Raw genomic sequence first — 26,746 nt, 5'->3', positions numbered from 1 at the left:
CGTGAGCAGCAGGATTCGAACCTGCGCGGGCAGAGCCCACATGATTTCTAGTCATGCCCGATAACCACTCCGGCATGCCCACTTCAATTTTAAGACCCATGCTAAGACTTTTATATAGATTATTGTCCTTATGCCGTTTGTTTACGCACTTTCGTGACTTGGGATTACCAAAACGGAAAAGAAGAAATTTGGATAAAATATTCCATGTATTTAGACTTAGGGGGATGTTTAGAAGTAGTTTTCATTTCATCTTATCTTATTTTTAAATATTATTCAAATATAAATACTTTCAAACTAATCATTATAATTTTTTTAAAATTTCAAACAAAAAATAATTCAAATTTTTCAAATTATAAAATAAAAATAATATTTTAATTTGATTTTGTGTAACCAAACCAGTTTTAAACTATCTCACCACTATTTATAAATTATCTTATTACTATTCACAAAATTCTCATTTTATCTCACTCCCCAAGTCCCAAGCATCCCCTTAGGATTTGTCCAATTTTTTAGAGAAACACCTCATGCGTGGAATGAGTTAATTTTCTCTATAAATATAAATAAAGAGTATGTTACAAAAACAATGAATAAAATTGTTCGATTTATAATTGCATCTACAAATGTTATCCTGTGGGTTGATGCCCCTTGTCCAAGGCACTGATCTATCACTCCATAAAAAATGGTATAAAAGTAATTAGAGCATTCTCAATGGCTTATATATTATACAAAAAATATAAATTATTTAAAAAATGACTTAAAAAAGAAGTTCCATCCAATTATGTAAAAGGAAATCTAAAATACAATTCGCTACAATAACCCACTACATGTAGAGTGAACTGTTCATTTAAAAAAAAAATTATTCACTCTCCTTTTCTCTTTCTTTATTTCCAACTTTTATTCTACTTTTTTTTACTATTTCCTGCTATAGTGGTATCCTATCAACGTTTAAGAAGCCAAGTGTGTGTCTTTTTCCGGTGAAACTCTCCTCTTGGCCTCTGTGGAGAGCGCGAAGGTGGAGCTTGAATCTCAGATTGCGTGGTAAGTGAGGAAGAGGAGTGTCTCGTAGCTTGGTTGCAGGCTGGAGAGAGGTGATGGAAGGTTTGAAAGAGCAGTGGGAGAAGCTTAAGTTGACGGAAGAGGAAATTGAGGCTATTGATCTAGACTCTGGACAATCGGCAAAGGTCCTCGAGGAAGGGGAATGAAGTTTAGTAGGAAAGTTGATTTCCGATAGAAAGATAAGTAAGGATGTTATTTAAGCTACATTGTTGAAGATTTGGCGCACAGAGGGATCTATAGTGTTTCACGAGATTGAGTCGAATATATTCGTCATCACTTTTGAGCATAAGTAGGATAAGGTAAGGGTGATGGAAGGTAAACCATGGTTGTTCGATGATCATTTGCTAGTACTGAAACTATTCGATGGTTTTACACCACCACAATCAATGAAGTTTGATAGAGAAGATATGTGGGTGCAGTTATTCAATCTTCCTTTAGCATGCATGATGGATGAGATGGGAAATCGAATTGGTTCATCCATTGGTGTGGTGAAAGAAGTAGACGTATGTGATAATGGAATTAGATGGGGAAAATACTTGAGAGTTAAAATTGAAGTTGATCTGAAGAAGAAGGTGGCACAAGGGAGGATGGCAATGCTATTGGGGAACAAGATATGGATCCCGCTGAAGTATGAGAAGCTTCCGAAATTGTGCTTCAATTGTGGTGTGATCTGTCATGGGGTGGAGGGGTGTAAGGGATTGAAGGAGAGTGCAATGCGAGGTAAGGGATTGGGGTCGCAATCAGGGCAACCTATAATCCACGACGAAATCTTAATGGTAAACAAGGGAGTAAGGGGGAGGGAAGTCGATATGGAGGTGATGGGGAGGGCGAGACTAAGGGCATGGGAGAACAAGGGAGTAGGAGGGAGGGGAGTGTAGATGGAATTGATGGAGAGGGCGAGATTGAGGGTGCAGGAGAGGTTGAGACTATCTTGGATAGTGTTTCTGTTGATCTGAGGAAGGGTGGGAAGATGATGGAGGGAGGGGACACTAGTGTTGAAAGTGGTTAGGGGGAGGGTGAGAATGAATGTACCGTTGTATTGGCAGATGCTGAGGTGGTGTTTGATGCAGGTTCTGAAAGAAGGGTGGAAAGGGTTGGTACTACGATAGCAACTATGAAACTAAAGGCTATGTGGAGTGCAGTAACAGTCCAGATGAATCTGTTGGGGGTGATTTAGTGAGGGAGACAAGAGGCAGATGGAAGAGGAGGGCTAGAGTAGCAGGGGCTTATGGTTCTATTAACCCAAAGAGTGATTGCAAACGTACATCTGGAGTTGTTTCAAGTGAGGTGGAGGTTGAAGGGGTGTGCAAGAAGGGAAGGAAAACAGAGGAGGTGATGGAAGGGTCTGTCTCTTCATCTATGGCAGTGGTTGGTTACCAGCCCCACCAATCATTATGAAAATCCTAAGTTGGAATTGTCGGGGGCTTGGGAACCCCTAGACAGTTCAGGCTCTTCATCTATTGGTGAAGAATAAGAGACCCAAGGTTGTATTTTTTATTGAGACTAAACTTTTAGCTAAAAAATTTGAAGGAGTTAAAAAAAGAATGGAATGGGAAGGTTGTTTTGTAGTGGAGCCAGTAGGGAGGAAGGGAGGATTGGTGTTGTTGTGGAGGAAGGAAGTGAGGTTAGAAATTCTTAACTTCTTACAGCATCATATTAGTGTGTATATTAAAGGGGAGATTAGGTGGTTGTTAACGAGGTTCTATGGCCATCCTGAGGTGAGTAGAAGGAGGGAGACTTGGAGGTTGATGTCACTGCTCAGACCCAAGAGCAGATGGCATGGTGCTTGATAGGTGATTTCAATGAGATGGTCTGTCAAGGGGAGAAGAGTGGAGGAAGGCCTCGACCTGAGGAGCAGATGAATGATTTTCAACAAGCTTTTGAAGAGAATTCTGTTTTTTATTTAGGATGGAAGGAGTGTAGATTCACATGGAGTAATCGGCATGAGGATAATCCCTTCACCAAGGAAAGGCTTGATAGGGCTGTAATTGCAACTGGACAAATTTTTTTAGATGTCATGAGGTGGAGGTTTTAACAGCTTCACAATCAGATCATAAAGCTCTGTTGTTGAGCATAGGGAAAGGGAGTATGGGAAAAATGAGAGGTCAAAGAATCTTTAGATTTGAAGCTAAATGGGCCAGGGATGAGGAAGGGGGTGCTGTAGTTGAATAAGTGTGGTTGAGAAGGCTTGGTGGGTAGGGTTGTTTAAGGGTGGTACAGACTAAGCTCCATAATTGCAAAAGGGAGCTCATATTGTGGAGTAGACAGTAAAGGAAGAGTGATGAGCTCCTTATCAAGGAAAAAATAGAAAGACTGAAAGAGGAGCAGGATAATGTAGGTCCTCATAATGCTGATATTGTTAAAAGGCCACAAAAGGAGTTTGGGCTTTTACTTGAGCAAGAAGATATGCAATGGAAGCAAATGGCCAAAAGGAATTGGTACCAGTTGGGGGATAAAAATACAAAAAAAATTCACTCTTGTGCTAGTCAGAGAAGAAGCAAGAATATGGTGAAAGGGATTTTGACTGAGGAAGGAAGGATCGTGACTGAGCATGAGGAGATTGAGCATAGCCATTTCCAACAGCTATTTGAATCATCGGGGCCTACTGAGGAGAATATAGATGAGTGTTTGAGAAAGGTGCCAAGGGTCATATGTGATATGAATGCAGAGTTACAAGAGGAGTTTACTAGAGAGGAAATTGAGGTTACCTTAAAACAGATAGCTCATTTGAAATCCCATGGACTCTATAGGTATGGGGCTTGTTTTTTTCAAGCCTACTAGCACATTGTGGGAAAGGAGGTCAGTGAGGCTTTACTCAATTTTCTGAATGGTTATGGGGAGTTGAATAGTACCATTAACCATACTTATATAGCACTTATCCCTAAAGTAAAGAACCCCTCGAAAGCTAATGAGTTTAGACCCATTAGTCTTTGTAATGTAGTGTATAAGTTGGCTTCAATGGTGATGGCTAACAGGCTTAAGAAGCTGCTTCCTTATATGATTTCCAGCAACCAAAACACCTTCATTCTTGGGAGGCTTATAACAAATAATGTCATGATTGCTTATGAGACTCTCCACACGATGAAGACAAGGCCAAAAGGAAGGGTGGGGAGTATGGCTCTAAGTCTGGATATGGCTAACGCATACGATAGGATTGAGTGGAAGTTTTTGGAAGGAATGATGAGGAGGATGGGGTTTCGGGAGAGGTGGATATGGCTCATTATGCAGTGTTTGAATTCAGTTTCTTACTCAATTTTATTGAATGGACAACTTGGCAGAGTTATTAAGCCAACTTGTGGGATTAGACAAGGGGATCCCATATCCCCTTATTTGTTCATCTTGTGTGCTAGAGGACTTAGCTCCTTAATTAATATGGCTGAAAGGTCTAAGAAGATAAAGGGGGTTGCAGTGGCCAGGGGTGGAACAAGGGTAAATCACCTGCTCTTTGCCGATGATTGTGTGATTTTTGGGAGGGCATTCATGGTTGAATGGCATAGGATTCATAATTTGTTGGAGCTGTATGGGAAGGCCTCGAGACAATTGCTCAACTTACAAAAGTCCACCATATTTTTCAGTACAAACACATCTGCCGCAGTGAGAACACAAATCCAAAGGGTGGCAAGGGTTCCTGTGTGTGGGAGTTATGAGAAATATCTAGGTCTACCTACCATAATGGGTACAACACTTTTAGATCAATTAAGGAAAGGGTATGGGCTAAGCTAAATAATTCTAAGAATCTTTTCTTATCATAGGCAGGGAAAGAAGTTTTATTGAAAGCTATTGTTCAGGCTATTCCTACATGCTCAATGAGTATGTTTATGTTGCCAAGGAAAATTTGCAAAGAGATCTCTTCCCTTATGGCCAGGTTCTGGTGGGGGCACAAACAAAAGGAGAATAAGATACAATGGAGAAGCTGGAATAAGTTGGAGGATTCAAAAAGGGTTGGAGGGTTAGGCTTTAGGGATATTGAATGTTTCAACCAAGTAATGCTGGAGAATGCTTACTTCCCCTTCCTTGCTGGTTGCTCAGATTATAGCTTGAATGATGCAAAACCGGGGTATAATCCTTCATACATATGGAGGAGCTTGTGGTTTGTCATTGATATTGTCAAAGATGGGATTTTATGGAGGGTTGGGGATGGCAGGAAGATTAGTGTCTGGCATGATAGATGGCTCCAATGTCCTAGCTCATACAAGGTGAAATCTCCTCAAAATACTTTGCCTCTTGATGCCAAAGTTAACTTGCTGATTGATGTTGAGACTGGATGTTGGAAGAGAGATTTCATTTTCGAGTCTTTCAATACAATGGATGTAGAGCATATATGTAAGTTACCCTTAGTAGGTGGGGTGTGGAGGATAGGATGGTATGGGCGCCAACAAAGAATGGCAGGTTCTCTGTTAAATCTGCATATTTTCTCGAAAAAGAAAGATTTAGGAGGAACATGGGAGAAGGTTCAAGGAAGGATAGGGTGGAGGGGATGTGGCGGCAAATATGGAATCTGAATGTGCAGGGTGTTGTGAAGTTGCTTTTGTGGAAAGTGGGTCATGAGTTTTTACCTACTAAGGCCAATCTCTTTAAAATGAAAGCTTATGTTTCTAATTTGTGTCCAATCTGTGAGAGGGGGATTGAAATAGCAGTACGTGTGGTCTGCCCTCCATCTTCATATGTATGGGTAGAGGATGAGAGTCCTGTAAGGAAATGGAGTAATGCAGAGATTGGCTTTGCTGAGTTATAGGCCACTATGTTTATGAAGTTAAGTATAGAAGCGATGAAATTAATGGCCTACACCATGTGGAAGTTGTGGCTCAGGAGGAACCTGTGTGTATTTGAAGATCAGTTTGATGAACCAAAGAAAGTTCTTAAAACTGCTAAGCTGGCTTGGGCAGAATTCAAGGAGGCTAATCTGGTCCAACAGAGAGGCTTGGGTACTAGAGTTATGAGAAGAGAATATGCTAAATGGGAAAAGCCTGAGATGGGGAGGGTGAAGGCAAATTGGGATGTTGTGGTGAATGCTACCAACAGAAGAGTGGGGATTGGCGTTATGGCGAGGGATGATCAAGAGGAGGTGCTAGCCTGTCTGTGCTCTGCTGTTGAGAATCAAGAAGGGGCTTGGGCAGCAGAAGCCATGGCTACTAGAAGAGCTGCTCTATTGTGCTTGTAACTGGGGCTCGGCAGAGTAATGCTGGAGGGGGACTCTCAGGTTGTTGTGAAGGACTTGTGCAGTAGTGAGGATGTGCTAACAGATTATGGGGTGTTCATAGAAAATATAAAAAAAATTCTTAAAGGTAAGACTAATTGGTCTACAAGATTTGTTTATAGAGAAGCTAACAAAGTAGCTCATATACTTGCAAAACTAGCTTTATCTAGTATAGAAGAGAGGGTGTGGATAGTAGAAAGCCCTAGACAAATTACAAATATTGTGCTTAGTGAGAAATATTGTATTAATTGAACTTTGTTTCAGGTTTATTCAATAAAGAATTACACAGTTATCTTCAAAAAAAAAAAAAAAAAAAAGAAGAAGAAGAAGCCAAGTGTGTTCTCATTTTTTGTTCTCATTTTTTGATTTTTTTTTTCTTTTTTTTTTTTTTTTTTTTTGTAATTTAGGTTATTTTTATCATTTAGAATGTGGATAGACACATTACAATCACATTAATAGGAAATATTAAAAATATTGAAAGAGGTAAAGACATTGTAAATGTGCTAGATAAAAGAACTAAGTATATATACTTTTTAATATTCTCACACTATAGTCTCATTTTTTTTATATTTTGAATTTATTTTTATTTTTTGTTTGGCTTATAAATCTTTATTATATGTTTAATAATAAAGATTGTATATGAAGTGATATTGTAAATTCATTGGTAGTTAAATAAAATATTTGAAATGATTAAAAAAAAATTAAAAGTATAATATTTAAATGATATAGAGAAAAGATAGATAAGATGATATATGATATATTGTAAAAGTTAGTATGTAAAATAGAAAAAGTAAATTTTAGTAATATATTTTAAGAGATAGGATAAAGAATCTATTATGAATGTTCTAAACCTTCTCCTCGATGAGTCAAAGGGAAGTGGGGTTCCATCCTCCCTTACCTTGCAACCTAGGTATTCCGATTTTAGTTTCCTAAACCTTTTGTAATGTGCTGTTTCATAATGGTCAATGCAATGTTCTCAATTCCAATAGGTGATCGTTCCGGTTTAAGTATTAAAATTAAATATTTGGGTATCAATATGTTTTAGTGTATCATTTCATGATATCTATGTAAATTGATAATTAATAAAAGAAATATATGTATATGTAAGTGTATATCATGTATGTATTTGTGTGTGTGTGGAAGAATTGAAGATTTTTAAAATGAATATACATTAAAAACATTAAAAAAAAGTATAGTTATTTATGTCAAATGATAATATTAGAAAAATCACAAACTTGAGTTAAAACAAAAAAACTAAAAATAAAAAAATAAAATGACGAGAGAGTATTAGAAATAATGAAATTAAAAAAAAAATGAGGGGACATGTTAAGCTACAAAAATATTTAAATTATATAAATCTCTTTTAGATTTTAGAATTACATAAATGTCATCTAGATTTAAAGTTTACAAATATATTATCCAAACTCAAGAAAATTGTAAAATTACCATTAAAACAGTCTGAAATAGAATGTAGTTCAAAATTGGCCAAAACAGAGCAAAACAGACCAAAATTTAAAATGTAATAAAATGAGGATGAATAATATTCCGGATGGAACAAAAAATTCCTACCATAAAAATGAACATAACTCAAAACTCTGGGTCAATGGCAAGATTTTAGCAGCCACGAGAGTAGCCAAGGCCAACTATTACAGAGATCTAGGTCTCTCTAGATCATGGCCAGTGGCCACTTTGCCCCTTTCATTTTTTAAATAATTTAATGTTTTAAAATTTTAGCACAGATAATTATTTTTAAAAAATCACTCACATCTTAAATCCAAATACCATGTAATGTATAGACTACAGAGAACTAAATAATTGTAAAAATTCGATTACAAAATTAAACAATGTTAATTCTGGTTCATACTTCATCCATCTTAATGGATAAAATGAAATAAAGAAATATTATATATAAACTGACAAAATTAGGCCCCATTTGGATGTTGAGATGGTGTTAATCCATCTAATCTCATTTTATCTAAATTCAATATCCAAACATCACTCAAATACAAATGCTTTTTAATTTCAAATTTTTAAAATTTTTAACTTTTTAATCGAATCTTTACCTAATTATTACAAATCTATCAAATTTTCAAACAAAACACAAAAAATAATTTAACTTTTTCAAATCTCAAAATAAAAATTATATTAAAAAATTATATTTTGACAATATTTGAACTTTATAACATTTTTATTCAATTTTTTCTATTTCATTTCTAAAAATTCTCATAAAACATCTTAACTCAAATTAATTCACTATTATTCACAAGTTATTTAACTACTATTCATAGATTTATTATCTTATTTCGACATGTAAACGAGGTATTTCCTTAAGTTAGTTTGTAGGTTTAACGAGTAAAGTTTTATATTTCTAACTTCAACTCCTGTTGATGCGTGTTTTGTAGCCGTCAAGTAATGACAACTCTCTTGTACCTGTGAGGGAAGAGGAATAGGCGGTGGGGGTGGTCATGTCACCTCCGATGCCAAAGTCCAATTATTTCTCAGGGTCTAGAAATAAGCAAGAAGATAGAGAATGTTAGGAAGGAATACCCAGTGTGTGACTCCATTTCCATTGCTAGCCTTCCTATATTTCTAACTGATTTCTCGCGAAATCCCTCTGTTGTTGCAGTGATCGTACTTCTCTTGGACGGGGTGACGATGCATTTAATGTAGCCGCTCCTGTCAACTACAAGAGCCTGACCTTGGGGCTGGCCACTTCGAACTACATTCAATGCAGCTGATCATGCAGGGGACAAGATCCCGACCTTTCTGCCCCTCATTAATGAGTAGTGACTGGGAGAGCTGCCAGCGACTTCATCTCTTCTTGGGCTCTTGGGTTCGTTTGGTTCTTTCCTTGTCAAGAACCATGGGCCAGCGTGAGGGACTTGGGCCTAGCTTGGATGGATACAAAAAATCCCCTCTCCAGTTACCTTACAAATTTCACGTGATGGAAATTTATGTATCCAACATTCTCCCTTTCCCTTGAATTCGTTGCATGGTTGCACGTTTCCCTACTCGGGAACCAGCATAGCCATCACGCTCCCACATCCCATCACTCTCCCCAATGGGGCTTTTGAACCATCACTTTCTCCTACTTACCCTCATTCTTGCTACTGAACGTCTTCTACTTTCCTTCTTGCTCCTACTTTTTGGTCCTCGCATTCCTCTTTCGCCTTTATGCTTCTGCTCCTAATTCATTCTAGATTTGTCCACGATGGCTTCCAAGAGTCCCTCTCATGATGATTCTTTCTCTTTTGATGGGTACAGATGGTCCACAGTCATGGACCCTGCAATCTTTGACGTGATTTGCTACACGTATGGAATCTCAAGATCAATGGTTTTGGAGGTCCCAGCTTCAGGCAGCGGGGTCGTTGACTTCGAGGGCTATGCCGATAGGGTGGCTTTGTACTCCAGCATGTTTGTGCAGAGTGTGAGGCTTCCCTTTTGTCACCTGATCTGTGATGTCCTGGACTTCTTGGGCGTAGCCTTGGCCAGGTGCATCCTAACGCTTGGAGGATCATAATGTCATGCTACGTTGTGTGGCGTATGGTCCTGGAATCTATCAAGGATGAATACCTGAATCTCACTATCAAGGAGTTTATGTTCACCCACGCTGACTGCGCGTTGGAGGGCAACATCTTTAGCTTCCGTTCTCCCCCTAAGTTTCGGCTGGCGCGGCTCAAGGCCTGTCACACTAAGGATGGGAGTTATTGCCTGGGGAAGTTGCCGCTTAGAAGCTCCCCATCCAATCAGATTAGGGAGTCCTCCCTAACGACAAATAGAACCTGTTCGACTTGTTCGATCACGAGCGGGCCCGCATCTAGTTGGTGTACTCATGGGTCAGGGAACATGAGGAGGAGGTCGGGACTGATGTCCTCTTAACTGAGAAAAATGTCATCCGGTTCCTCGTCGCACCCGACCTGTCTCATGTGGCTGGTCATGGCTTCCTAAGAGAGATCCCGATGCCACGAAAGGCTAAGCAGGTATCGAAAGCCCCATCGAACAGTGTGGCGAAGAGGTCCAACTTGGAGGGTGAGACGATCCCTTCTGAACCAAAGGGACTTGCAGGTTATTTAGGGTGGTCCAGGTCTGCTCCCCTTGAGACATCTTCAACCTCGCCATTCTCCCAGGATGCTTCTACTACCCTGCCAGGCACCCAAGGTGGGGAGCTAGGTTGAGATCGAGATGACGAAGAGTTGGAGGCTACATTTGTTGAGGCCCTGTACTAGACTAGTTTGGGCATCCCATAGGCTGTTGTAGTCGTCGAGCGTCCAGAGGTATCTAGACATACCAGCGCGTCTTTGAGGGCTGGTGGATATCTAAGATGATGGCAATGACACCTCACATCTTGCCAGCGCAGCTCTAATCGACACAATATTGCTTGAGCATCCTGCTCATGAAAGTCTTTCCCATGAGAACACAGTGTTACTGAGTGAAGAATGGTCTTCACCCTCGTCGACTTCGTCAACTTTGACCAGTGCTCCGGCCAAGCATGGCTTTCCTTGGCTACTGGCTCCTGCGACAATTTTGGGTCGGCCGGCCTCGCGGGTGGCGATTCTTTTGGGCAATCGAGAGGGGGGCGACTCACAGCCCTGAGGTAGAGGAACCCACCACGACGCACGTACCAGGCACTTTTGGTGCTTCCACCCTTGGGCCCCTACAGATCAAGACCATGGAGCAAGGATGGCACTTCGTCGTCTCATCCTGCCGAAGGGGGAGTCGACGTGGCTGGGCGTAAATGATATGGGGAATGACCAATCAACTTAACGGCCTCATTTATCCAATAAGACGCTTCCTCCCACCGTCCAGTATGCAATTTTACTTCCGGGTTCTGGTGGTCTCACCGTTTTCCACCTTGATTGATAGGGTTTCGAGTTCCTGGTGGCCTAGAACATGGATGGATGGGTTGTGATAGAAAGGGAGGCTAAAGTCTTGCATAAGTTGGGAAGGTGGGGCTACCGCGAGATTTTTAGGCTCTTGACCGCCCTGGAGCACGTCGAGATAGCCCATGAGGAGATTGAAATCGAGAACTGGCACTTATGGCGGATCATCAAGGACCTCCACAAAGGGGGTCCAATCTTCAAGTGGGTGCTGAGGCAGAATTATATTGCCATGCTTGTGAAAGCTATGGACGTCCATTGCGACCTGAACGCTCACCCCAACAAACTCCAATTTGGGAGGGACACATTCGCGATGCAAAACACGACGCTTCAAAGGGACAAAGCGAAGGTAAAGGGCCTGTACGTGAAGCTGTTGGAGTCCAACTTGCAACTCAAGGAGGAGTTGAGGTCCCACGAGGAAAGGGTGAAGAGATTGGTGGGCGAGCTTGCCGCCACGAATGAGAAGCTCGCCCAGATCACTCCCTAGCTCAAGGCGGCCAAAGTCTCTGCAACCAGGCTTGGAGCCACGGGTACTTCTTAAGGTTAGAGAGGGTGAGGGAGCACCTGACAGCGAGCCCTCATGACTCCCCTAGGACTCTGAACTTGGCCCCTCACGAGAAGATTGCAAATCCCTTGACTCCCAGGGGCGCGACTTGATGCCCAAAGTCTTCTACGACCCCGCTTCTCACCCATGATCGTTCGAGACAACTTTCATCTTGTTTTCTTCTCTCTTTTTTATTTTTTATTGGTGTACCATGCCCGATGCTAGGGGTTACTTTACATCGACTCAAGTCCTTATAACCTTCAAAATATTTAATGAATATGACTTTTGGCTTCCTTTCTTTTTTTCTTTTTTCTTTTTTTTTTTTTGGTTTGTTTTACAATTGTGAGTATATGTTTTCTAGTTTGCCTCCATCTGATTTTTCGGGGTCCACCATGCCGTGGCGCGCCGGCCCGCGTGATGGGGCTAGGTCGGAGGCCGCCCTAGACCAAGTGGGACTCGGAACCGTCCACACTAGGTGGAGCTTAGATGTTGAGGCGCGAGCGTGGAGTATCAGCTTAAGTCTGACATGATGGGCGACAATAGGGGACTGGGACACTTGGGAGAGGTGTTTTGCCCTACGCCCGTCAAGGATCAAGCGCGGAGCGTCAGCCTGAGGCAATAGGCAAGATCTGAAATCGATCGCACTGGGTGGCATTTGGCGTCAAGGCACGAGCGCAGAGCATTGACTTAAGCCATCGGGTGGGATCTAGAATCCACCGCACTGGGTGACGAGGCAAGACTGGGACACTTATGAGAGGTGTTCCTCCTACACCCGTCAAGGGTCGATCGTGGAGCATTAGCCTAAGTCACCATGCTGGATCTGGAATCGACCGCGTTGAGTGGCAAGGGGGAACCAGGACACTTGGGAGAGGTGTTCCCCTACGCTCATTGAGGGTCGAGCGTCGAGCATCAATTCGAGTTACATATATGAAATCTGAAATCGATCGCACTTGATGGCATTTGGACGTCAAGGCGCGATAGCGAAGCATCGGCTTAAGTCACCAGGCAGGATCTAGAATCGACCACACTTGGTGGCGAGGGGGGACTAGGACACTTGGGAGAGGTGTTCCCCCTACGCTGGTCGAGGGTCGAGCACGGAGCATTGACCCGAGTGATCAGGTGGGATCTAAAATCGACTGCACTAGATGATGTTTGGACGCCAAGGCATGAGCACGGGGTATCAGCCTAAGTCACCAAGAAGGATCCAGAATCGACCGCGCTGGGTGGTGAGAGGGAACTGGGACACTTGGGAGTGGTGTTTCCCTTACACCCGTCGAGGGTCGAGCGCGGAGCATCGACTCGAGCGACCAGCTGGGATCTGAAATCTACAGCGTTAGGAAGTATTTGGACACCGAGGCTCAAGTGTGGAGTATTGACCTAAGACACCAGGTGAGATTTGGAATCGACCGCACTGGGTGGCTAGGGGGTACTAGGACACTTGGGAGAGGTGTTCCCCCTACCCCTATTAAGGGTTGTGGGGCTACTCAATCCACATGTACACACTTATATATGAAAACATCACTTTTTATTCATCTCAACGTTGACTCTTTACACCAATAGTCTGGGATTTTGTGTTGGCACATCATTTGTGGGTGCTTGCAGCTCGCTCCACGTGTGTGTACCTTGGGGCAGTCAAGGTCCTAAGGGTGTCCTCAGTTTTGACGATGTCGTCGGCCTGATCCATGAAGTCTCACAAGGTTAACAAAGTCTTTTGCACAATTCTTGCCATGAAAGGGCTTAGGGGTCAGATGCCACCCAAGAGTGCCGCCAGAGGAATATTCTCGTTGTGGTCGTCCATAGTGATCGACTCCTTATTGAAGCGATTCATGTACGATTTGAAGCACTTTTCCTTCTTCCGCTTCACTGTGAGGAGGTAAGCAGCCGGTCGTCTTCTTTTCCTCTTGGCCATGAACTGAGCCAAGAATTAGCGGCCTAGCTCTTCGAAGTTGTGGATGGTGCCCGATCAAAGGGCACCAAACGAGGCCCAGGCAAAACCTTTCAGCGTTAGGGGAAAACCCGGCGCGCTATCTCCTCTAGGAAGCCGTGCAACGTCATGTGAGTTTTGAACGTCTCCAAGTGCTCAAATGGATCCTTCAGCCAGCCGTACATCTCTATTTGTGGGGCTTTGAATTTTGGAGAAAGTGGGACTGCCATCACTTCGGCGTTGTAGGGTAAGTCTGTGCTACTAAGTAGCTAGTCCACGATGGATGACCATTCTTTTTTTTTTTTTTTGCCATCTTTTCATACTTGCCCATGAGACTGCGCAGTTCTTTGCCCATTCGCTTACGTTCTTCATCTTTGGGTGGCAACCTGTCAGTGTTCTGCAACTCCCATTCTGCCTGCTCAATCTTGCTTGGTCTGACGCCTCCCTCTAACTCAGCATTCCTCTACTTCAGTACCTCGTTCTCTCACCAGACTCCGCGTCCAAGGTCAAACTCCTCACAAGATCTACCATTCTCATGATCCTTTCTTCCATGCGTGCCAAAGTTGACTCTTGCTCGAGGGTTGCACATGAATGTATTGTGGCCAGAATACAAAAGGCACGTTGACATTGTTAGAATATTCTAGATCCCACAGACGGAAACAACAATTGATGTGTGTTTTGTAGTCTCTAGGCAACGACGACTCTCATACCTGCAAGGGAAGAGGAAGAGGAATAGGCAGTGGGGGATGTTTGTGTCACCTTCGATGCCAAAGTCAAGTTCTTCATCAAGGTCCTAAAAAACTAATCAAGGAGATAGAGAAAGTTAGGAAGGAATACCTGGTGTGTAACCCCATTTCCATTACCATCCTTCCTTTATTTATAGCTAATTTCTTACAAAATCTCTCTGTCACTATAGTGATCGCACTTGACCAGGATGGCGTGATGGCGCATTTAATGCAATTGATATTGTAGGCGATAGGATCTCGGTCTGTCTGCCCCTCATTAATGCGTAGTGACTAAGAGAGCCGTTGGTAGCTTCATCTCTTCTTGGGCTGTAATCGAGCCGAATCGAGTCAGTTTTTGGCTTGCCAAGTTCAGCTCGACTAAAAAAACTCAAGCTCGAGTTTGAGCCCGGGCACGAAATTTTTATTTAATCTTTGTTCGAGCTCAACTCGGTAAACTAAGCTCTCAATTCAAACTTAAGCTCGAGCTCATTCCAAAAACAAGCTTAAGCTCAAGTTGTTCATTTTTATTTTTGAATACTATTTAATAATTAATAAATTAGATAAATAAAAAATCTAAATTGAATTTGTACAATTAACGAGTAGAACCTCTATTGAATTATAAGATTTTAAAAATTTGTAAATAACTAATATCTAACTAGTTTAAATTTATCCATAATAACAATATATTATATGCCTACATAATTATTAACACATACACATAGTATGATATCATATATCTATTTCATATGTGGTTCTCATATACTAGTATATGAAATTATTAAATTTTATCGACTAATTATTATAAAGATTATAAAATATAGCTACTAATTATATTCAATATATAGCTATAAATAATTAAGTTACATATTATATTTTTAATTATAAAAATGTTATCTTTATATTATTAACTAATATATATATATATATATATATTATATGTATTATATACATAATTGTATATATATATTTATTAATATATGAATGATCTTTAATTGAGTCGAGCTAACGAGTTGACTTGGACATAAACAAGTGGGCCTTAACGAGTCTTAGCCGAGTTGAGTCAAGTTTTGTCAGGTATGTGTTATTTACTAAGCAAGCGGGTATCTGCTTTCACAAGTGAGTTTTTTTTTTTTTTTTTTTTTTTTTTTACGAATTGAGTTTGATTCGAATTTAATCATACGAGTACTGAGCAGGCTATTGAATAGATTGATTCATTTACAACTCTAGCCCCTGGATTCGTTTGGGCTTTCCTTGTCAAGAGTCGTGGACTGGCGTGAGGGACTTGGGCCCAACCCGAATGGACATGAAAAATCCCCTCTCCCAACTCCAATTCAATCGGAGTTCAATATCGACTTCCGACTCCGCTTATAATGACTGTAAAATTCTATTCGATTTCAACTCTTAGGACTGGTTGGATAGTAAGATGAGATGATTTTAAATAAAAATTAAAAGTTGAATTAAATATTGTTAGATTATTATTTTTTAATATTATTATTGTTTTGAGATTTTAAAAAGTTGAATTAATATTTGAAAAAATTAAATTATTTATTATATTTTATATAAAAATTTAAAAATTTTATAATAATAAAATAAAATAAGATAAGATTAAAAACTATCTGAGAGATAATCCAAACGAGCCAACACAGCATAATCGGAACCAACGTCGGCTTCTGGCGGCTAAATTGAGAGATACATGTTTTGGATTTTTTTTTTTTTTTATTTTAATGGGCTTCGTAGGTTTAATGAGTAAATTTTGTATGTTTTGTTTTTGTTTTTCTTTCTATTTTTTTTTTTTTTTTAAAAACAACCGTTCCAGCTCGGTACTACTAGTCTTCTGAACACAACACACAGATAATCGCTTCCCTTATTTTTTTTTTTTTTCTTTTTCTTTTCCCTCTTTTTTAATACAAGTCCAGTTTTCCGCTCTCTGTACCAAAATTTTCCCGAGAAAATCCTAGTCCGGAGCTTTCATCAGTCCCAAATTCAATCCCATCCATCACTAAGCCTTGGCAATCTCCACCTGAAGGTAAGCCCTTTTCTTCGCTTTTGTACTCGGTTCTCTTATTTTCTTCATCTGGGTCAGCCTGTTACATCTGGGTGCCCTTCTTAAATGCCACTCAATTCGCTGTGCTATTCTAGTACTGGTAATAATCTGCTTTCAGATAAAATTATTACTGTTGAGTTATTGGTGTGTCCAGATGATGTCTCCTCCAAGAAGAAAGAAATGGACTGAAGCAGAAGAGAGAACCCTAATCTCAAAGTATGGAGAGATGGTCTCTGATGGAACCCTCGCCAAGATGAAAACCCGTGAGAAGAAATTCCAACCCATTGCTTGTTATGTCAATTCGGTGCACCACGCTCGCGATTCTCTCGCGTACCCTTGGCAATGGACTTGGAAGGACGTGTCCACCAAGGTCCAGAACATGAGGCACCAGTACTTGCTCGTCAAGCAAAAGATCAAGAAGCCTGATTCTGAGAATTCCGGCGCGGGGGACTGTAATAATAGGGAGGAATTTGATTGGGTGGAGGGACATACGCATTGGTCGAATTTTTTGAGGTACAAAGAGGTTTTCGGGGACGTGCCAATAGGGAATGGTAGTAATGCCGATTTGGCGACGGTGATGAATGGTGAGAATGGTGAGAATGGTGGGGGTTTCATGGAGAGGGGGATGGATATGGTGGGGTTTGGACCAATGGATAATGATGGGAACGGGGATTTTCCAGTGGCAGGGATCAATGGCATTGAGAATGGGGTGATGGGTTTTGGTTTTGAGTATGATGGAGAGGAGGTGGAGGAGGATTATAATGGGAATGATCAGGTTAGAGAGGGCAGGGACGCTGGTTTTGTGTATGAAGAAGTAAATATGAATGGGTCGAATTCAAAGAAGAAGAGGAAAGTGTTGAAAGGTTTGGAAAGGAAGGCATGGGGGTTTCTTGCAAACCAGTTGGGGCAGTTGAGGGAATTGGAGGCTCGGTTTGAGCAGCGTGAGCTGGAGAGAGAGCGTGAGAGGCAAAGGAGAGAGAGTGTCCGGGTGGAGGTGGAGAAAGAATGGGAACGAAAATGGGAAGAGAGTGAAAAGGATATGGAAGAGCGAGAGAAGGCTAGGGAGAAGTTGAGGAAGCAGAGAATTCGAGAATGGGAAGCTCTGGAGAAGGAGAGTGAGGAGAGGGAAAGAAGAAGAAGAGAGGAAGAGTTGATTCATGAGAGAGAATGGCAGGAGAGGATGAATAGGAGAAGGTCAGAATGGAAGAAGAGGATTGATGATTTGCTGAATCAGCATCGGGCAGACATGGGCCAGATTCAGACCCGAATTCTTCATGAGCAGCAAAACCTCACCAACCAGTTGCTTGGGATTGTCTCTCAATGGACCGCTCATCCAGCTGGGCTTTCTGATCATACTAGTGCTAGCAACCATTATCTTTCACAGATGATGCAGAATCTGCATCATGTAAATGGTTTGGTTCATGGAGATACAAGGGTTGAGGGAGATAATCAAGATGATCAATTCATTGTTGATGGGTAAGGCTACTTATCAAAAAAAGAAAATTGTTGATGGGTAAGGCGTTTTTTGAACGAACATTTTCTGCTTGTCCAGCTGAAGCTATTAGAGGATGATTATGGTCACGGGAAGAAGTGTAAAGGTCAGAGAATTGTTGAGTACATTCTAATGTGGACTTTCTTCAACTAGGTACTGTTGTATACTTATCTGTGTACCTGGGATTCTAATCAATAAGAATATAAAATTTATCTGTTAATTTTTTTATGTAACTATCTCTTGTATAAATAAAGAAATGTTTCTGGTTGAATCCCATGGCAAAACGGGGTGCAGGTTTGGATGATTGTTGATGCATTGCATTGTTGGTAAATTTTAGCTGTTACATTTCATTGACTGGTATGTTAGTCGCTCCCAGTGGATCTTCAACCAATGAGTCCATTCTCAATCCCATTCTCATGAGAGGAGCAACTTCTGATTGGCCTTATAATTTATTATTCCAATTTTTACTGTGTGTATATAACATTTTTTTATAAGATTACCGATAAAAAAGATTATAAGACAAATTTTCTTAAATAATCAAGAAAAGGCATAGCCATTATCATGTTACACATATTCTACAAATATGCCCAATGAGAGAGGGGGAAGAGGTAAAAAAAACTCCTGGGTACTAATATTGGGAATACAAAAGTGGGCTGTCACCCAGTGGTAAAGAGTTGTAAATAACTAAAGCCTTAAGTTCTTCAATTGTATTTAACATAATCAGTTGTTTAAAAAAAAAACAAGGCAAAGCGAGCACCACTGTTTAAATATGTAAGTTTATGTTCTACAATATAGATCTAGGTGGTGTTGTTGGATTACTTCAAATTTAATATGCAAATGCATTGTAGGAGAATAAGTTTGAAAAAGTACTTACTTAAAATGTAAAACCCCAAGGGTTGGCTCAAGTGGTAAAGGCCTTGGGCTTGGGGGTATGCTCCCCTTAGGTCTAAGATTCAAATTCCCTTGGATGCAAATAATTTCTAGGAGACATCGGACTGGGGAATTTTCCTCTTGAATTACCCAATGTGCACTTGCGGGAAATCCTTGCTGAGGGCCTGTGCACCCTCGGGATTAGTCGGAACGCTGTTCCGGACACTCGGTGCCAATAAAAAAAAGTTTGTAAAAGTAATTATCTGTTTCCACCCAGATTATGTGAGTGTTCTTGTCAGTGAGAAAAGGGACTGGTTACCGATGAATTTTAATGGATTAAGCGTCCACGTCCATGATTTTCTTGTATCTGTTGCTCATCCTACTTGGGTCTCTTTTATATGTCCCGTGTACATGGGATTTGAGTTCTTTTAATCAATAAAATTATCATTTACTTATCTTCCCCCCCAAAAAAGCAAAGGGACTGATTAGCCTTATTACTCTTTGTATCACTGAGATGGGTTGCAATAGTATCTTTGTGAGTCATCCCTACCAGGCCAGGCGGAAATGACAACCACTTGGAATGAGGATGCTGCAGACCACTTTCATCATTTGTGAAAGTGACTCTTTTCAGTGAGTAGCTGGAGTTTATATTTAATGTGGTGCGAACTCTAACTTGTTTCATGAGATGAAAAGTACTGGGTGCACTTCATCAGGTATGACATCCATGCTTTTGTACATTGGTTATGCATTCCTTTTATTTATTTATTTCTTGTTCGATTCTTTCACCTTTTCTGGGGTTGGGGTCGGTTGGAGAGAGCTTTGTTGGGCTAGCTTGTGCATACAAATTTTTATGTTAAACTCGTTCCACTGCTAAACTTTTGTTGTGTAAATTGACTGGAATTCGAATCCACGGTGTCCACTTCATTAAATCGCTACTAGACCACCAATACTAACAATAGTTATTATTTGGAGGGTAGAAGTACCTTTAGAGGAATTTCATCTTTGATGAGCGTTGAAAAACTCAAACTGAAATATCTTAATTGAACATACAAACAGACACTTGTGCACAGGTAGAAGACTTGATGCCTTTGAAGCTCTGAAATCACATACTATTGAGCCTACATTAAATTTCTTTATTTTTTGATAATTGATATGAATAGGCATAGCTCAAGTACACAAGATGGTGTACAAAAGGTAACACCTATTTAGGGAGAGGAAATGGAAACAAGAAATTTATGAAAATGAAGTATGAAAATTAAACCTTCATTAAATTCCATTCTTATATCTACTCCAATATGCAATGATGTATGAAAATGTCTACTTATAAAAAAAAATGATGTATGAAAATGTTTAGTTATGCCAGTGAAATATTTGTATTTAGTAATTTGTGGTATTTGGCCCCTCTTTAGGGGGTGCATGTGCGTCTGTGTGTGTGAGAGAGAGGGTTTTCACTGAATGACTGTGGCTTGTTAAGTGAGCTACTTCAATCACCCAAGCAAATTTGAACTCTTGCCCCTGTTTAGTTTCTCGTGAAAATTTGAACTCTAGCTCAAATTAGTAAACACGTCTCCTACTTGTGTACAACTGTTAAGGTCTTCTTTTTCTTGTTGTTTTACTAATTCTTCTCTTTTTATAAAAAAATAAAATAAAATAAAATTGGTTGGGGAGGGTTTTAGCATGCTGAATGCAGTTGCAATACAAATATTGACTTTGAACTCAATATGGTGTGGAACTGCGAGTGTTGTAGGCTGTAGCAGTTCTAGAAGACTGCGTTTGGTTGCAAGACTCAGCTGAGCTCAGTCTAATTTCAAGTTGAGTCTAACATCCAAACATCCAACTCTCAAATTACTAAACTCATTTCAACTCAAAACCTCCTTACACATGGAACCTACAATCTTTTTCAACTTAACACATCTTTATACGTGGTACCCACAACCTTTTTCAACTTTCCATAAAAAGTACTAAACTCATCTTAACATCCAAACACATTTTAAAACTCAGTTTAAATGGGCCCCACATAACTCCCTCCACTACTCAGCTCATTACTATTCATAAAAAAATGAACTCAGCTAAGATCATCTCAACATCCAAACACAGCCTAATAATGATGTTGAACTCATTACAATGTGGAGTTGGGGGTGTAGCTACTGCTATATAAGAATTTCACTTTTGGGGACCTACCTATCTGACAAAGACTGATGAAGAAATGTATGCTGGACACGCTTTCACTTACACGAATATTGATGTTACATGTGGTATAGGAAGATTGTACAATATGTTGAGGCATCTTCATTATTTAGGAGCTACATTTTCACCAAAGGTTTAAACAGGCAACCTCGACTAAACATCCCCATGCATGGATAAACATCCCCATGCATGGACAGGCACATACATGTGAGGGCATACACAGTCTTGTATCTTTACAGAAAAGAATTTTGAAAGTGCACGGTAAAGTTAGTCTGTATTAAAATCCAGCCTTTCTAGTTCCTGTGCTTTTGGTTCTGACCAGAAAATATATTGAATTAACTTAATATTATAAAAGGGGTCACTTTCTAGATCAGAATAACTTGATTAAATCTAGGCGTCATATACACATTCCAACCTCTGGTTTGTTGATCAGAGGCCATTTGGATCTATAGCTGTACAGTATGGGAGGTAGCATTCTCACTTCTGGTGAAGGCAGGATGGTGTCCTCAATATGTACTTTCTCGTCCATTTAATTTCTTTAATTTCAATTTATCTATACTTTTCTTTTGCCACTAGGCATTCAGGGTCATCAATAATTTTATTGAGGGCGTTTTCAGCCACTGCGTTCTGTTAGGGTAAGCAATCTGTCATTAGTTTCATTTCATCTTCCTTATGAGAATCTTGAGGAAATTTTCTGGTTTTAAAGATGTGTAAGGCCAAAAGGTGTCATTCATGAAGGCCGTCTGTAATACCCAATGGCAACCCTGAAATTTTATCCATTGATCACACATAAATCCCTTTAATATGAACCATGCAAGCTCCTTGACAGGGATATGATTTGAAATATTTGGAACGTTCCCATAGCTTATAGAAACAAGTTTCTCGCTTTGTTTTGAACTAGTGAGTCTTCTGATTCTACCTCTCATTTTGGTAGAGGACTTGCTTCTCACTTCTTGTAGGACCAGTGAGCCTTCCGGGTCTTGGATTGGTTTCGGGATGCTCCTGCTTCTCATTATTGAAGAGAACTCGCTGTTCTGTTCTCATCCTTTTTTTTTAATAGAATTTCGTTATGTCAATAACCTGCAGAAACTTCACTACATTTTTTGTTGTGCATTCTTTCTGAACTACACTACAACAAGATCATGATTCTTAGAGCTAATTCAGTATCTGATACTGTTCTTCAAGTTGTCCTCTCACCGTTGCTTTTATTCCTCAGATTCAACAAGGCAGAAATACTAGGGGTGCAGTCACTGCAGTGCCAATGAGACTCGAAGGAGTAGATAAGATGGCAAGCATGGCTATTACACCAGCAGCTATGTGGAAAGTCTTGGAAATGGTGACAGAAGAAGCTTACCCAAGCAGGCAATTATTTTACGTCATTCTGGATGTTCATTATTTGAGATTGCTAAATTGGGCTGGGCATCATATACGACTTATGGGTGGGTTGATTAATAATAATGGCAATTTGTTACCTTGTCCCATAAAACTGATCAGAATCAGTCGGTTTGAATTGGATTTGGGGGCTAACCTGCACTTTATCTGGTAGTGTTTCGACAAGTCTCAGGCTTGCCTGGTGAAACTTTATTTATTATGTGCTGTTATATTTCTTTTAATTCAAATTTTGATTTTTGATGTATTTTGTATATTTGTTGGCTTGGTGACTGGAAAATAAGTAAGGTTTGGGCGGGACAATTTTTGCGCATCCAGAAAATGATTAATTGCCAGCCATAGTCAGGAATTCTTGGAGAGTTTTTAGACATGCTATAAGCATGTATTTCATCCCTGGTTTTGACATTGGTAGTGTTTGTCGGACACTTGAAAATATTAGATAATTCACCAGAAGAATGCATTTAAAAAAAAAAAAAAAACCCAGAATATTTATTGCAGAATATTCCTTTATGTGGCAATGCTTTATGCAGAAATTAATAATTTTGGTTTTCCTATATTCTCTGTAATGGATTTCAACTTAAGGCTAGGCTCAATTTCTTTTTTTGATTTGGCACCGGGTGTCCAGGAACAGCGTCCCGACTAATTCTAGGGGTGCAACAGGCTTTCGGCAAAGAGTTTTCCACAAGTGCACATTTGATAATTCAATGAGAAATCCTCCTAGTCCAATGGTCCTAAGAGATTGTTTGCATTCAAGGGGATTTAAATTTTAGACTTAGGGAGAATACACCCTCAAATTCAAAGCTTTTACCACTTGAGCCAGCCCCCTAAGGTTCTCGGCTCAATTTCTATATAATGGTACACCAATTTTGTCAGTTTGGCAAGTCTGGTTTTACTGAAAACATTCCTTGTTGACAAGAACACATCACATCCCTATCATGCACTCCCTTGTACGAGTGCCCGTTGAATAACTTGAATTTGGAATTTTCCTGTTTTCAACTGCCTGTAGCTGATCCATGTTCTGAGATTTATTGAAACAATTATGATGATAATTAAGAAGCTTTACCTGTGTTGCTGATATTTATGTGATGTGCTGTTAATATTATGATGTGATCCCTTTTGGATGTATTCTCAATAAATAATCATTGCCATTATTTTGATCTAGGCGTCTTCAATAAACATGCTGCAGTAGCTCAGAAGTTTGTTATCAATACTCATTTATGTTGGACAGCCTCCATAAAACTTTAAATGAACTAAATCTACGTGACTTTCTTGTATCCTTATCTTCTTCTTCTTCTTCTTTTTATTTTTTTTTAAAGAAAATCATCTCTCGCATTTCATTAAATCAGAGAAGAAATACATAGAGGAGCCTCATCCATAGTTATAATGAAATTTGAAATGGAAAGAGCATTTTTTGCTAACAAGTGTGCTATGTTATTACCATTTCTCCTGACATGAGAAATTTCACACTTAGCAAAACAACTAGATAACACTCTAGCCTCACTCACAAACATGCTTGCACTGGACCAAGCCTCTGCAGTGGCCTTGAGATCATTAATAACCTGCAATGAGTCTCCTTCGATGATTACTTGTCCAAGACCTAAATCAATGCCAAACTTAAAAGCCTGCAATGAACCATAGGACTCAGCTAGCAATGGATCAGGAAACATTTGTTTATTAATACTCAAGGTAGCAACAATCGTCCCTCACAGTCCCTAACACATATGTCAATGCCTATCAGCCCTTTAAGCTTATCAATAGCCCCATCCCAGTTGATTTTATACCAGTTGGGAGGAGGAGGAGACCAGACCTCTACTGATGGGCATCCTGGTTTGATTCTGCAGACAGCTCTCTGCTCTTCCTCTCTCAGCATATCTAAAATATGGTTGGCCTCTCTAACCAAAGAATTAGGATGAGAAAATTCTTGGTTAAAAATAAAATTGTTCCTTCTCCACCATATTCTTTTAGCTACAATCATAAACTCTTGTAAAACACTAGGATCCATAGAGACTGTAATGGCTTCAACGAGCTACAACATTGAAATATGAGGCAGATAACACTTTTGGAACTTTTTTGAGCATTGACTCCAAACATCTCTTGCAGCTTCACACCCCCAAAGAACATGTACTACAGTTTCCTCTTCCAAATTGCAAATGGGGCATAAAAGGTGTTCTACAATTTTCCTTTTAAATAAACTGGACTGAGTGGGGAGTGTATCAAGACAAGATCTCCACAGAATAACCTTTTCACCTGGGGGCACATTTGAATGCCAAATCTACTGCCAAACCCTATTAAATTGGCCACTGGATGAGGACTGACCTTGATCTGCAAGCTCCCTCTTCTTCGCCATATGATAAGCACACCTCACAGAAAAGCATCCATTATGAGTGTCCTTCTCGATTAATATGTCCTTGCTATTCAAAAGGCTGATTGGGATTCGAAGGATAGCTTCTGCCTCACCACTATCAAAAGTCTGATGCACAAGATCTCTCTTCCAGGTTTTAGAGTCTGAATCAATTAGTTCTGCTATTGTTGCCCTTCTGTCCAATACTTTGACATCACTTAGAACCATGTTATGATGGGAAGTACTTAACCATTTATCTTGCCAAATGTTTTCACCTGTACCTACTCTCCAAATTGACCCTTCAAATATGACTGGTCTTGATGCAATAAAGCTTCTCCAGATAAAAGAAGGACTAGCACCCAACTTTGCTGATTGGAAGTCAAAATGCTTGAAATATTTTGCTTTCAAAACCTTGGCTGCCAAAGAGTGTGGGTTTTGAATTAATCTCCAACATTGCTTAGCAAGCATAGCTTTATTGAAACATTCAAGATCCCTAAAACCCATGCCACCTGCATCTTTAGCCTTTCCCAATCTGCTCCAAGAAACCCAGTGAAGTTTGTTCTCCTTTTGTTGTTGTCCCCACCAAAAGTTTTGAAGAATACTATTAATATCTTTCAAAAGTGAATTAGAAAGGTTAAAAACACTCATAGTATAAGTAGGAAGTGCTTGGACCACGGCTTTGATAAAGATCTATCTTCCTGCTTAGGATAAGAACTTCACTACATAACTGCTCAATCTTAATCGAACTTTGTCTAAAATTTCCTTGAAAGTCTTGTGTTTTGCTCTGCCAACAACTGAAGGTAATCCAAGATAGTTTTCATATGGCACAGTTGACTTCATGCCAGCAATTTCGAGAATATAAGATTGAGTCACCCTTAGAGTATTCTTACTGAAAATAATAGAAATTTTCTCAATGTTGAGTCTTTGTCCAGAAGCATCTTCATACACTTTAAGCAAACCAAATAGCCTGCCCCATTCAATAGCATTTGCCTTGCACAAGATGAGACTATCATCTACAAAGAAAAGATGTGATACCCTCATCTGACCTCTATCCACTTGCACCCCATGAATCAGCCCCCTCTCTTATGCTTTTCCTATTAAATTGCTCAATACCTTAGCACATAAAATGAATAAATAGGATGAAAGAGGGTCCACTTGCCTTATGCCTCTAGATGGATGGAAAACCTCTTAAGGAAAACCATTTACAAGAATAGCATAGGATACATTTTCAACACAGCCCATCACCAAGTCAATCCATTGAGAATTGAACCCCAGTTTGCATAAAACAGCTCAAAGGAAGCCCTATTCGATTCTATCATAAGCCTTGCTCATATCAAGTTTCAAAGCCATATAGCCCTCTTTGCCTGTCAGTTTACATTTCATAGTATGCAATGCTTCAAAAGCTACAATTACATTGTCAGTGATTAATCTTTCAGGAATAAAAGCTGACTGATGATGAGAAACAATGAGTGGCAGGATCTTCTTAAGCCTATTGGCTATAGTTTTTGAAATGACCTTGTATAACACATTACACAGATAAATAGGCCTAAATTCAGACACTTTTAAAAGGGATTTCTTTTTTGGGATAAGAATAATAAAAGTGCTATTACTATCAGCAATACTCCCTTTAGAATTGAGCACAAACAAAGCAGCTTCACAAACCTGAGGTCCAACTGTTGACCAGTGTTGTTGATAGAATGCAGCAGGGAATCCATCAGGGCATGGAGAGCTTAAACTATTCATCTAGAACAGTGCTTCCTCCACCTCCTTGTGAGAATAAGGATTGGTCAGCATAGAGTTCATGTCACCAGTTACTCAAGGGGCCAAATTCTCCAAGCAGAGATCAATACTTGTTGGTTGAGATGAAGTAAATAGCCTCTGGAAGAAAGATTGGAAGAGAGAACTAATGCCTTCCCTCGATACAACCTGCTGATTCCGGTCATCCAAGGGACGTTTGATGGTGTTTGTTTTCTTTCTCTGAGTTGCACATTGATGAAAAAATTTAGTGTTCCTGTCCCCTCCTCTCTCAACCATCTTTGTTTGACTCTTTGTTTCCATCTCAGATTCTCTGCTTCTAGAAGGCCATCCAACTCTCTTTGA

At 40.0% G+C, this 26,746-nt stretch overlaps 1 protein-coding gene and 1 non-coding gene across 4 annotated transcripts; one reads left to right on the top strand and one right to left on the bottom strand.

The window, feature by feature from the left end:
• TRNAS-AGA lies at positions 1-82 on the bottom strand. Its single transcript has one exon. It is a non-coding gene; the product is annotated as a tRNA-Ser (tRNA).
• Positions 83-16,145: 16,063 nt separating this feature from the next.
• Positions 16,146-22,321, top strand: LOC121266898. Of its 3 annotated transcripts, none has more exons than XR_005940936.1 (4): positions 16,146-16,349; positions 16,522-17,843; positions 17,920-18,012; positions 22,133-22,321. XR_005940936.1 is itself a non-coding variant. In XM_041170750.1 (3 exons), the coding sequence occupies exons 2-3, from the start codon at positions 16,522-16,524 to the stop codon at positions 17,921-17,923; spliced, it is 1,326 nt and encodes a 441-aa protein (XP_041026684.1). In that variant the 5' UTR covers positions 16,146-16,349; the 3' UTR covers positions 17,924-18,130. The 3 variants fall into 3 exon arrangements, 1 of the variants encoding a protein (XP_041026684.1); XR_005940937.1 differs by lacking the exon at positions 22,133-22,321 and adding an exon at positions 19,244-20,045; XM_041170750.1 differs by lacking the exon at positions 22,133-22,321 and having other exon boundaries at positions 17,920-18,130.
• Positions 22,322-26,746: the final 4,425 nt, after the last annotated feature.

This window comes from Juglans microcarpa x Juglans regia, chromosome 1D, assembly GCF_004785595.1.
Source record: "Juglans microcarpa x Juglans regia isolate MS1-56 chromosome 1D, Jm3101_v1.0, whole genome shotgun sequence".
NCBI classification, from domain to species: Eukaryota; Viridiplantae; Streptophyta; class Magnoliopsida; order Fagales; family Juglandaceae; genus Juglans; species Juglans microcarpa x Juglans regia.
Note: the sequence above shows the minus strand (reverse complement) of the source record. Positions and strands in the feature narration are given on the sequence as shown.

Coding starts and splice junctions, on each gene's coding strand:
- LOC121266898 (XM_041170750.1), top strand. CDS start 16,522: ATGATGTCTCCTCCAAGAAGAAAGAAATGGACTGAAGCAGAAGAGAGA.